Raw genomic sequence first — 11,379 nt, 5'->3', positions numbered from 1 at the left:
TAAATAATGCAGAGTTTGTAACTGAAGTTGCATCTGAAATTGAAATATAATTATAATCATGTGTTACGTTTAGCAACAACACAAACTTAATATAATTTGTTGTAATATTTTTCTCCTAAAAGGTTTTATTCTTTGTTTGGCTGAAGGAACTCTCCGAATTGTTTTCTTTTCAGAATATCAAAACATACAAACACTCCAAAACAACTCTTATGATGAAATGTCTTTACTTGAGTCAAAAACTTTGGCTAGTGGTAGTTTGAGAATTGATTCATCGTTTATCTCTTGCTTTCTATTGAACACATGAGGTTTCATTGGATTATTATACCTTAAGCAAAAGGAATCCGATTCTATATGTAACAAATACTACATCATAAAATTTAAGAATCAAGAATAACTGCGACTATTGTTTATTTTTTTTATCTTTTTCCAACATGGAATTGGAAAATCGAGTTTTGATAAGTAACAAAATCAAAAGCCAAGCCAATATTGTTCATCGTTGTTTGCAAGCCTTGGCTCTCTCTCTGTTCGATCACAATTCAACAAAATCACAGCTTTTCTTCCAATAAACCAGATGTTTGTTTTCATGTTAGAGGAGACAAAAATCTTTAATATCAATGCTTTTAAGAGAAATGTTTTTTTTTTTGAGCAAAACTTTTAAGAGAAATGAATTCACAGAAAATTAAGAGAGAACATCAGTAAGATCTTGGCCGTAAGTCACTAACGTTTTTTATGGGAAATAGAAGAGTCTAGAAAATTTTACCTCACAACCCATAATCATATAATATAAATATAATGCCACTCTTTTATGGGAAATAGAAGAGTCTAGTCATCCTACTTCTAAAGCCGCATGTAAAGACAGAGGGTTTTGTGTAAAGTGAACCTTTCCAAACTCTGATGTTGATATAATTGCCAGGGTTCGATTATTTTCGGTTAATTCGTTACAGTATTTGCTATTGATTGCTATGGGATTAACCTGAGAAGGAATGGTATATCAACAAACATGAAAAAGTGATTATTATATTTTTAGGAATTATTTTGACCAAGTACCGTATATAAACATCGAGAAACATCGCCAAACTTTTCAATAACTCCAGAGACAGGGACATGAAAGCCATGATAATCCTGTAACGGTTTGTGAAGAAACGTATCAGTGACTGTAGAAGTGTTTCTTAGCCTTTTGAGAATCGTTATTTTAATACGGAAATAACTATTCTAGTTGTGTACCTGAGGTGCTAGTCGGAATATCACCAAAGATCCATCAAGAAAGGCATTTCGGTTCACATTCTTCCCAAGGAGGCCTCTAATCGAAAACTTCCGGCCCTATCAACATATCAGTTAACATCATTTGCTCTGAGAGTTTTCTAAATATTCGCAAAATAACAGTTATTATGGTATATAGTAAGCTACTATGTAAACAGTTTTACCTTGATCCAGAATCTGGTGCTGTCCTCCACTGACTGGAATACCATTAATCGACAATCAGCAGCACATACAGCAACATCATCACGGTTCATGTATGCCATTGTTCTCGCACCAGGTTTCAACTCCATTATGAAAAATTCATCTGAATGTAATGTTGAGACTATAAATACGATCTCCTCTTCTACCTTGAAGTGCTGCAGAGAATACTAGACTTCAGCCATGTTTATTTGATCCTGCGACAGACAAAACCTCATTTCCAAACCAACACACATTATAGCTTGATAGAGAGAGTAGTAACTTTCCATACCTTAAAGAACTTAAGAAAGCTGGCAATTTTTAGGGCGGATTCAACTGTGTTCATTTTTTTCCCATGCTTCTCAGAAAGTTTCTGCAGAATCTCCTTTGCCCCTGGATCAAGAAGATATAAATCAAATCTTGCGTTGTTAGAATGGATTCATGAAGAGAACGCGAAGCTTGTATGCACAAATGAAACTATATACAATAGCTTATCACATAGGTTGCATTTGAGAAGTAAAAAAAATGCTAATTAGTTTACCTTGATCCATAAGTCTAAGCCCAAATTTTGGACTGGTAAATAGCTATCATGGACAGAAAAATCTTTGAGTCTTATCAACTCTTCCACAAGCCTCTTAGTCTTCCTGTCAATCACCTAAAGCAAGAAACGACAAAGACTTGGACATTTGAGCAAGAGATCATGAGACTTAACAAAAGAGAGGACAAAGAATGTGAGAAGCACTTGAACCAGTATTCAAATCAACGTCATAAGTAGATAAGCGTTTCCATTCACTTAGTTTGAACATCCATCTGAACATAATGAATATGGTGTTGTTACTTAAGGAGAATGTATTAGTTTCTGCGTGGTTATTAAGTTTATATGAAGGAGAGACTTCTCTCTCACCCATCAGTCAAAAACCTACCAGTCATCACTTGATTGCCCGTTCCTTCGTCAAAACAGAGAGTCAAATTTGAGATGATAATAACAGAAATCTAAGAAAAATAACAGAAACCTTTGACCAAAGGTTTTTTTTTACCTCATCTTTTGCTACAAGCATAATTCTGTTCTGTGGTTTCTCTTAAGTCCCATCTCAGTATCTCCCAGAGTCTGTCCTTGCAAATATAGAGTTGTGGCTAAAGAAAAAAAAAAGTGAATTGGTGATTGCTGACTTATGTCCTTGTTCTTTGTTGCCTAGAAGTTTGTGAGGCTGTAGGTGGAGCGATGCTTCAGGAGAAGCTCATACCAGCCCTCACAGTTTGGATCGATAAATCTTGAATAACATAACAATATCGAGAGATGTGTAGGGTATGTACCTTTTCGGTGGAGGTGAAGCCCGTTGGGGGATGGATTTACATCATTCTCAAGGCCCAGTAGACATTGAACTAAGTCCATATTGCTAGTAAGCCCTAGATTTCATCTTTCTATAAATAAAGAACTATCTACTTATGAGAAATGATCTTTTCCTCTTCTTAGACTTTAAGAACATATTTTCATAGAGATTTTGTATTCTAAGGTTCACTTTAGCCTTGTAATCATCTTGGTGATGAACCTCAATGAAATCTCTTTTATATTTTTTTTCCCATTTGATTTCATCTAAAGATTTCTCCTAAGCCTCAAGAATCTAATTTTTATCTTTAGATTCTTTTATTGTATTGATTCAACAAACATCACCAGCATAAACACCATTTTTGGATCAAACAGTTGGCGCTAGAAGGAGGAGGCCAAGGAGAACTATCTTCAAAACAAATCAAATTTGGGAAAACCCTAGATCTAATTTCACCTCTTGCTCAGTACAAGATTTCGGTTAACTATAGTATTTTCTCGAAAAGGAAGAAACTTTTCATTAAGCCCGGTGGTTGATGTCACCCAAGGCCCACCAACAAGCCCAAGACTCTCAGCTCGCCATCAGGTCTTTCGGTTCATGGAAATTACGAAAAAGGCGGAGGACTGGATCGGAGCAGCAATGGCGATCTCAGCGACACTTGAGTCTCGTTCTTTCCCCAGCCTGGTCAAGCGGAAGTCGCGAGTAAGACTAGGACAGAGAGACGCGATGAAGCGACTGAGCTCCGACGTGAACGGCAGCAAAGCTGTGGTTTCTCCTCGCCGTAACCGCGAGCCTTCTCTTTGTCGAGTTGGAGGAGCTGATCAACACTGCGAAAGGGCTGGTAACGGAGAAGAGAAGAAGAAAAAAGCTATCTGGAGTCAATCACCTCGTCATTTCGTTGCAAACTTAGCTCAAGCTTCGTCAATGGCCACTAGTTGCAGACTTGGCGCAAAAGTGCCGACCCAGTGTTAGGAAATACGCGGTCAAATTTTGCGGAAAACCAGAATTTATGGGAGTGAGAAAACACACGCAAAATTGTTAACGGAGTTCGGCCAATGTTGCCTACGTCTCCGGACCTGCTACAGATCTTTTATTATCAACCCAGGAAATTTTATAAACTCTCAACTCACACCCGATCCCAAATACACTCAAGAAATTATTCGTAATTTCTCAAAGACAAAGATTTTTCTTTTTTCTCTCTTGCACTCTCTCTTCTTCTCTTCTCTTGTTCTCTCTTACTTTGTTTTTCTTGTTTGGGAAGAATTTCCCCTTCTCCTTCATGCATGTATTTATAGGAGAGGGCTTTGTGAGTTGGTGGTGAGTTGGTGTAACAACCAAACTTACCAACCAAAAAACAAAAAAAAAACGTGTTTTTCACCAACTTGCATGCATGTTTTTTGATCAACACCCAGAGCCCCTCATCTCCAGACTAGATCAAGCTTGACCACAAGTTATAGACTTCTTTTGGTCTGGTAAGAACATAGCCGAGTTAAGATTTGGTTCGTCCATGACCCAAAGCTCTCGACTTTGATTACGATTTCTCTCGGTGGAGTGAAACTGGAGGAGACGAAGGTGGCGAAGAAGCAGATCCAAGCTCTCGCCATCTGGTCGTGCTAAGAGGAGCTTTCGTGGAGAGGTCTGAGATCATCGAAGCATAGGCGTCAATCAAACGGTTCTGTCGAGAGGAGGTGGCGTCTTCGAGGTCACAGTCACCGAGAAACCAACGAGTTGTCTGAACGGAGAGCTCAAGCTCAAGGCTCGCCGCCGGTGAGGTCTTCTCGGATGGAAAGCTTGTGCTCACTCGACGCCGGACACGGTCTTACCGGAGAACATCGCACCAAGCTAAGCTCTGTTCAAGCTCCAAACTCTGTTCATATCTATACTTTTTCTCGTTCCGAGCTCGTGATCTGTTGGTGCGATAGCCATCACGGTTCTCATCCTTTAAGTGCGTTGCTGCTCGTGTTGACCACGTCCACAGTCAAGTTACAAACAAGGCTCAACCTCTAATGCTCCATCAACAGTGATGTATCCAAGTTCTCCACCACTAGAGACGTTGAAAAAAAGTGGAGAGCATGATATGGATTGCCACGTTCAGGCCATTTGAGAATACGAAGCCTCAGATGCTTGTTTCTTCCTCACCACCAAAGATAAGCTCCATGGCAGCGTAGAGATAACATGATCTTGGCAAAAGCCTTCATGGCCTGCAACTACGATAGCGTGGCTTGGTACGAGATCAACATCTCGTCATCAACATCTCGTCATCAACATCTTGCTTCTTCGTCAACATCTTGGTTCTTCATCAAGCAGGCGCTCGAGACAAGCTTGCCGTAACCGGCACAAGCTCTTCGTCGAAGAAGACCATCGGCGTAACAACGAAGTGTCATCATGTCTTCATCACGCTCCTAGCTTGGCAACGAGCTCCATGGCAGCGTAGAGATCACATGATCTCGGCAAAAGCGTTCATGGCCTGCAACTACAATAGCATGGCTTGGTACGAGATCAACATCTCGTCATCAACATCTTGTTTCTTCGTCAACATCTTGGTTCTTCATCAAGCAGGCGCTCGAAACAAGCTTGCCGTAACCAGCACAAGCTCTTCGTCGAAGAAGACCATCTCGTCAGCCACTTGACAAGTTCAAGCTCATTTGTGTTCTCTAAGAGTAGCTTAAATGTTTGCGAACATCAGCACCAGTCCGTAGTAGCGAGCCCTATCTCTTCCTTGCGACGAGACCACCACTGCAAGCTCTGTCTCTTCCTTACGACCAGATCGATGTGTCCCAAGAAGCCCAAATACAGCTCTGATCTTTGCTTTTACAGTACGAGATTCAAATCAAGCCGTAGCTTGCGTACCAAGATTCAGCGGCAGTCATCTCTAGCCATCAAAGGCACGAGCTTTCTGTTGGACGCTTGTCTCTCCGACAAAGATAAGTTCTTTTATCATCACATGATTTAATAACTTTTAAATTACACGTGTGTCACAACATACATTATGGCCTTGGTTTAAACTATTAAACAACTCTAAAGACATTTTCACTCATCTCATGTTATTGCCTTATTGCTGGTAGCCTCTGATATTAATAATTAACAATTATCATGTCATCATGTGCAACTCACTAGCATTAAGTAATAATGAGTTCTACAGCCTGCTTATTGCTTATGCCAAAGTTGGTTATGTCATTTGGTTTATATTGATCTAATCATAATCATGCTTTTTGCGAGCCAGCGATCGTTGAGCCACAGACAAGCGGCTGCCACCATCATGTCCTCATGCTTCGAAGGACGGCCCTCAGCTACGAGCTTCCCGGAAGCGGTACAAGCCAGAATGTTTCTCAACATCATCACAGCCTGACGAAAATACACGCCAACAACTTGCTCGGCACACACGATCTCAACACGAGACTTCAGGTCGGTAACAGTTTGGTAAACTTGTATTTTAGGCACGAGTTTAAATTGAACTTGCCTTTTATTAGGCACGAGTTTGCGGTCGACTCGCTTATTGTTAGACACGAGTTTACAAAAACTCATCTTTGGCTAGGCATGAGTTTACAGAAGCTCTCCTTCTACTAGGCACGAATTCTCAGTAAACTCGCCTCTGTCTTAGCATGAGTCAAGTAAACTCGTCTTTCGCTAAGCATGAGTTTAAAGCAAACTCGCTTTTTACTAGGCACAAGTTCAAAGTAAACTCGCCTAAATCGTCATAGGCATGAATGTGTCTAGTTAATTGTCTAATAAACCATATTCGTAAGAGAATCTTTCCAAATACTTAATATGGAAAGTACTTAAACTATACCTCTTTGATGTAGGGTTTGGACCAAGGCTTGGGGGGACTTACTGTTGGGGGATGGATTTACATCCTTCTCAAGGCCCAGTATACATTGAACTAAGCCCATATTGCTAGGAAGCCCTAGGTTTCATCTTTCTATAAATAAAGAACTATCTCCTTATGAGAAAGGATCTTCTCCTCTTCTTATACTTTAAGAACATATTTTCATAGAGATTTTGTATTCTAAGGTTCACTTTACCCTTGTAATCATCTTGGTGATGAACCTCAATGAAATCTCTTTTATATTCTTTTTTCCATTTGATTTCATCTAAAGATTTTTCCTAAGCCTCAAGAATCTAATTTTTATCTTTAGATTCTTTTATTGTATTGATTCAACAAACATCACCGGCATAAACACCATTTTTGGATCAAACAAAGCCCAGTGCTATGGTGGTATTTGTGGTTTTTGATTCTTGTTGAGTGTCGCCAGCAGCGTATAAATGGAGAAGCAGAAGCCGAAGCAGCATCGTTTGATTTCGATATCTGACTCTCCGGAATGGGAACAGTCCGCAGACCAAAGATCTCGAGTAGAACAACAAACGGGCCGAAATGAAAACCTAAAGCCCATGCGAAACACGAAACTTCAGGCAGGAAGAAAACCTCACGCGAGGTAACAAAAAAACGGCACGCAAGTTGAGAAAAAACAGGAGAGGAGACCCACAAAACGCTGACCTGTCGCCTCATTATATTATAGATTTCAATTAATGAAAATTTTACTAAAATTAACCGAAGTTTTTGGTTTCAGTTTAATTTTGGTTTCGGTTAAATTCTTTTTTTGGCTAGCTCAATTTTTTTTTCAAAGTTTTCGTTAAAGTTTTAGTTAGTTTGACTTTGATTAGTTCGGTCTGGAAATTAGTTAAGACTGGCAGGGTTGGATTATATTTTTCAAAAGAAATTAGGAAACCCTAATTGATTGCCGAATCAAACCAATAAAATATTTTTATCTACTTAATTAAAACGAACTTGAACTGAAAACCAAAAATGAAATACAGTGGCAATATAACAATTACTAAAAAAGATTATGATCATTCCTAAGAAGTTGATTTCTACTCTTTACGAAAAAAATGCCACACATAACTACTACAATCAGTTACATTTTTCTGACGGGATAGAAGATTTAACCCAAAGGCAAGAGGTGTCTTGAAAGTGACTAAGCACAATTTTCAACATATATAAACAAAACCAACACAGCTGTCTCACCAAGTCACATTGTCTGTTATCACAAATCTACAATTTAAGACAATGACGATTGCATTACATTTGTATACATAAATATAGGAACTTAAAAACGTGAAGGCCACAACTCAAATATCTCAAAATGTGTAAATTTACAAATCTATAAAAAAATGCTTGAGGCTAATCATTTGATTCGACAGCAATATTTATTTGTGTTTACTCTTTGTATAATATATTAATCGTTGTTGATTAGTTATACACTTTATACTTAATATAATGATAAATGACAGCTTTGCATCTATCTCATTAAAACATGATCATTTGTAGAATTAACCTTATATCATTGTTTCATCTATCTAAGCAGTTAAGAGGGATTAAAATCCTAACATCATTGTTTGAAATTAACCTTACATATATATGAACAGGAATTTGTAATATAAAATGTAAAAACTATTTACAATTATGTTAGATTATTAGCCATTTTACGATCAAGATTATAACTTTTGCAAAGAAAATGATCGAAAACAAAACCCGCGCGGTTGCGGAGATCCAAATCTAGTATCGATTGAAAAGGGAAGTCATTTGTTTATTCAGCAAAAAGAACATACGTCAATGAAGATTTGTGGACTTGAGACTTGAGAGAGTATATCATTCATCACATACTTTTCAAGTTGCTAGAACAAATCTTTGATTGCATTTGTGTATATATTGGTTTAGTTTTAAATGATTTTTTGAACATTTATATTGTCTTAGTTGATAAAAAAAAACTATTTCCTACCAAAGCAGCAAATTATGTAGTTGAACCAGTTTTAAAAAAAAAAACATATACATAAGTTTTCAGCGGCTTTGCTGATTTCCTCGAACGGCGAAGATTCGAGTTTATGGGTCTAGTAGTTGAACTAAAACTCGTGGAATGGGTAACTGATCACCTAAACCTTCAACTAGTTTACTTTAGACAACATTCTTGAAATAAAACATTGTTTCCCTTTGAAAAATAAACTATTTTTATATTTCCTAATAATTGAAAAGAATATAGTTTGTTGTTATCTAATGTGCCACTACTCTTTCATGTCTCCCCCTATATTTTATTTGGCTTACTCTTACATATCATTCCAATCTTGAACAAAAAGAGCATTTTGTTCCTTTTCTTCTTCATCTTCAATCATTTCTGGTCTTTTTCCTTTCCTCATTCCTTTCGTAAACCAAACCTTTTTTGTTCATTTTGACATTATCGTCCAAGTGTCTCGGATTCGAGCATGTCAACAAGATTCAAAGGGATTTATCAGAAGAGCTTCAAGTGTTTCTCCGACATTTCGGGTAAATCGATTATAAATACATGTGTTTATAATTTTCCTTTGGCCAATTCATATAAAATATATGATTATGAACTCATTACATGTGTTTTTCAAAAAAAAAAAAAAACTCATTACATGTGTTTATAATCGGTTAATTTTTATTATAATAATCGACTATAAATGATTACTTGTGTTTATCAGAAGAACTTCAAGTGTTTCTCTTCTCTGACATCAATGGGTTCTTCTAGTTTAGCTTTACTAAATGGCCATATAAATATTTAAATGATTAACAAAATGAATTAATGAGAAATTCTTTTTGTAGATGAGAAGGATGAGGAGATGGATATAGGTTATCCTACAGATGTTCGACACGTGTCACATATCGGTTGGGATAGTTCATCGAGTAGTGCACCGAGTTGGGTGAGACATTTTATTTTAGCAATTACAACGTTAATCGATGTTGGTTTAGTCTGAACCGGTTTATTATTTTTCTTACAGCTACGTGAATTCAAGACGAGCAACAACGTTTTTGAGCCAAATTCATCGTGGCCGTTTACAGGCAAGTTTTATTTTTCTTGTTTACCATAAACTATAATGATTTTTTCAGAAAAAATAATATAATTATGTTATTTTAAAATTATATAGATTTGAAATCAGCCATGGAAGCATTTGGAGAAGTTGAAAGCAGCAAAGAATTGGGGAAAGAATCAACGAAACAATACCAGAAGAAGAAGCTCTCTTCAAAAGCCTCTAAGTTGTGTAATCCATGGTCACCAAGATTCTCAAGATCAAGCAAGGTCATTACTTGATTATTTTAACTTTTAGATCATTGCCGTTGTTTATATAATAATATAGAGAATATAGTGAGATATCAATGTTGTTGTTTTCATTCGAGATATCTATCTTCAGAAGTGTGTACATATTAATATTGAAAGCGTCTTTGCAATGATATTGGAATTGCTTTACCAAGTTCTTTTTTGGTAAGTTGAGGTATGATGTTTTAGTAAGGTCTTATGATGTTTTCAAAACCACACAAAGTTTTACATTTTCCTGAATTTAGTATCATTTTAGCTGTTTCTACAAAATACACAATTATTTCATTAATATTTTGGTGGTAAACTAATTAAGTTTGAAAATTATTAAAAATGATTCATTTTTTTGGTCGAATAAAAATGATTTTTTTCAATAACAATTTTCGCAATTTTTAGTTTGAAAATATATCTATCTATTATTTTTTTAAACATGAGATTTCATGCATAATTTCTTACCTATTGGTCTGTATATTAGTATTTTAATTTTCAGAGCTTTGGCTTTGCTTTTTTCTTGTAAATCAGGGTACTAATTAAAATCAAATTTATTTATAATGTCTTTTTTAATTTTATAAAATGCTACCCCCTGAATATAAGTTTGCTCAGCTTCCAATTTATTTTGCTATTTTCACCTCAAAAATAAAAGAATTCTATAATAGAGGTGAAATATGTTTCAATGTAGTTCTTTAAAATAGCAATCTCTAAATGTAGAGTAAAAAATGTTATTTCGTTCTCTATAAATAGAGGAAAAAATAGAGATCCCTATTATAAGAGAAGAAATAGAAGTAGAATGAAGCAATTTCACCTCTAAATGCTATTATAGAGATGAAATAACAGTGAGTTGGAGATGCTCTAAGTAGCTTTACAAAAGATTTCGTACGAGTGAACACTTTAAAATGGTCTTATATTAATATAAGAGCAATTCTCTTAAATAGACAATTTTCAAGTTTTGGTCACAAAAATAGATCACAAGAAGGAAAATGACCAAAATGTTTCATTTAATAGGTAAAATGACTCTAATACCCTAGATATATAGAAAAATAAAAAATATAAAAATATAAAATAAGAAAATAAAAAAAATTTATACTTTTAGATTATATGTTTTCAAATTCGAACTTTTTTATAAATTTTTTTTTTGAAATTTTTTTTTTATTTTTTTTTTCAAATTTTTTTTTTGAAACTATTTTTAAAATTTTTATTTTCAAATTTTTAATATTTATTTTTTATTTTATAAAATTTTAAACCTCAATCTTCCTGCTCCTTAACTCTAAAGCTAAGATTTGGATTAGTTAACCCAAGAGGTATAAATGTATATTTACCTCTTTAATGAAATATTTTGGTCATTTTGATCTTTAGAATTTATATCTGTGATAAAAACTTTTTTTTAGTGCTGGAGTATTTCTCTTAATATAATATACCACAAAAAAAATTCTGAAAAAGTAGCGCAAACTTGATATTTCGTATAATATTCATCTCTACACTGTCGTTTACGTATATTCATCTCGAAAAAATCT

At 35.6% G+C, this 11,379-nt stretch overlaps 1 protein-coding gene and 1 long non-coding RNA gene across 9 annotated transcripts; one reads left to right on the top strand and one right to left on the bottom strand.

Annotated features, from left to right (window-relative positions):
• Positions 1 to 751: 751 nt before the first annotated feature.
• On the bottom strand, positions 752 to 2,734 carry LOC106316597. 8 transcript variants are annotated; one of them, XR_001264886.1, is made up of 8 exons: positions 2,475 to 2,734; positions 2,342 to 2,384; positions 2,180 to 2,247; positions 1,979 to 2,092; positions 1,730 to 1,830; positions 1,425 to 1,655; positions 1,225 to 1,320; positions 752 to 1,122 (listed from the first exon to the last, which is right to left on the bottom strand). It is a non-coding gene; the product is annotated as an uncharacterized LOC106316597 (long non-coding RNA). The 8 variants fall into 8 exon arrangements; XR_001264887.1 differs by having other exon boundaries at positions 2,186 to 2,247; XR_001264884.1 differs by having other exon boundaries at positions 753 to 1,122; positions 2,361 to 2,384.
• Positions 2,735 to 8,819: 6,085 nt separating this feature from the next.
• Positions 8,820 to 10,020, top strand: LOC106316698 (CRIB domain-containing protein RIC9-like). Its single transcript, XM_013754583.1, has 4 exons — positions 8,820 to 9,078; positions 9,379 to 9,476; positions 9,555 to 9,615; positions 9,702 to 10,020. The coding sequence occupies exons 1-4, from the start codon at positions 9,018 to 9,020 to the stop codon at positions 9,863 to 9,865; spliced, it is 384 nt and encodes a 127-aa protein (XP_013610037.1). The 5' UTR covers positions 8,820 to 9,017; the 3' UTR covers positions 9,866 to 10,020.
• Positions 10,021 to 11,379: the final 1,359 nt, after the last annotated feature.

The sequence above is a fragment of the Brassica oleracea genome, chromosome C9, assembly GCF_000695525.1.
Source record: "Brassica oleracea var. oleracea cultivar TO1000 chromosome C9, BOL, whole genome shotgun sequence".
In the NCBI taxonomy this organism is placed as follows: domain Eukaryota; kingdom Viridiplantae; phylum Streptophyta; class Magnoliopsida; order Brassicales; family Brassicaceae; genus Brassica; species Brassica oleracea.
Note: the sequence above shows the minus strand (reverse complement) of the source record. Positions and strands in the feature narration are given on the sequence as shown.

Coding starts and splice junctions, on each gene's coding strand:
- LOC106316698 (XM_013754583.1), top strand. CDS start 9,018: ATGTCAACAAGATTCAAAGGGATTTATCAGAAGAGCTTCAAGTGTTTC. Junction 9,079..9,378: donor GTGTTTCTCCGACATTTCGG/GTAAATCGATTA, acceptor TTCTTTTTGTAG/ATGAGAAGGATGAGGAGATG. Junction 9,616..9,701: donor TTCATCGTGGCCGTTTACAG/GCAAGTTTTATT, acceptor AAAATTATATAG/ATTTGAAATCAGCCATGGAA.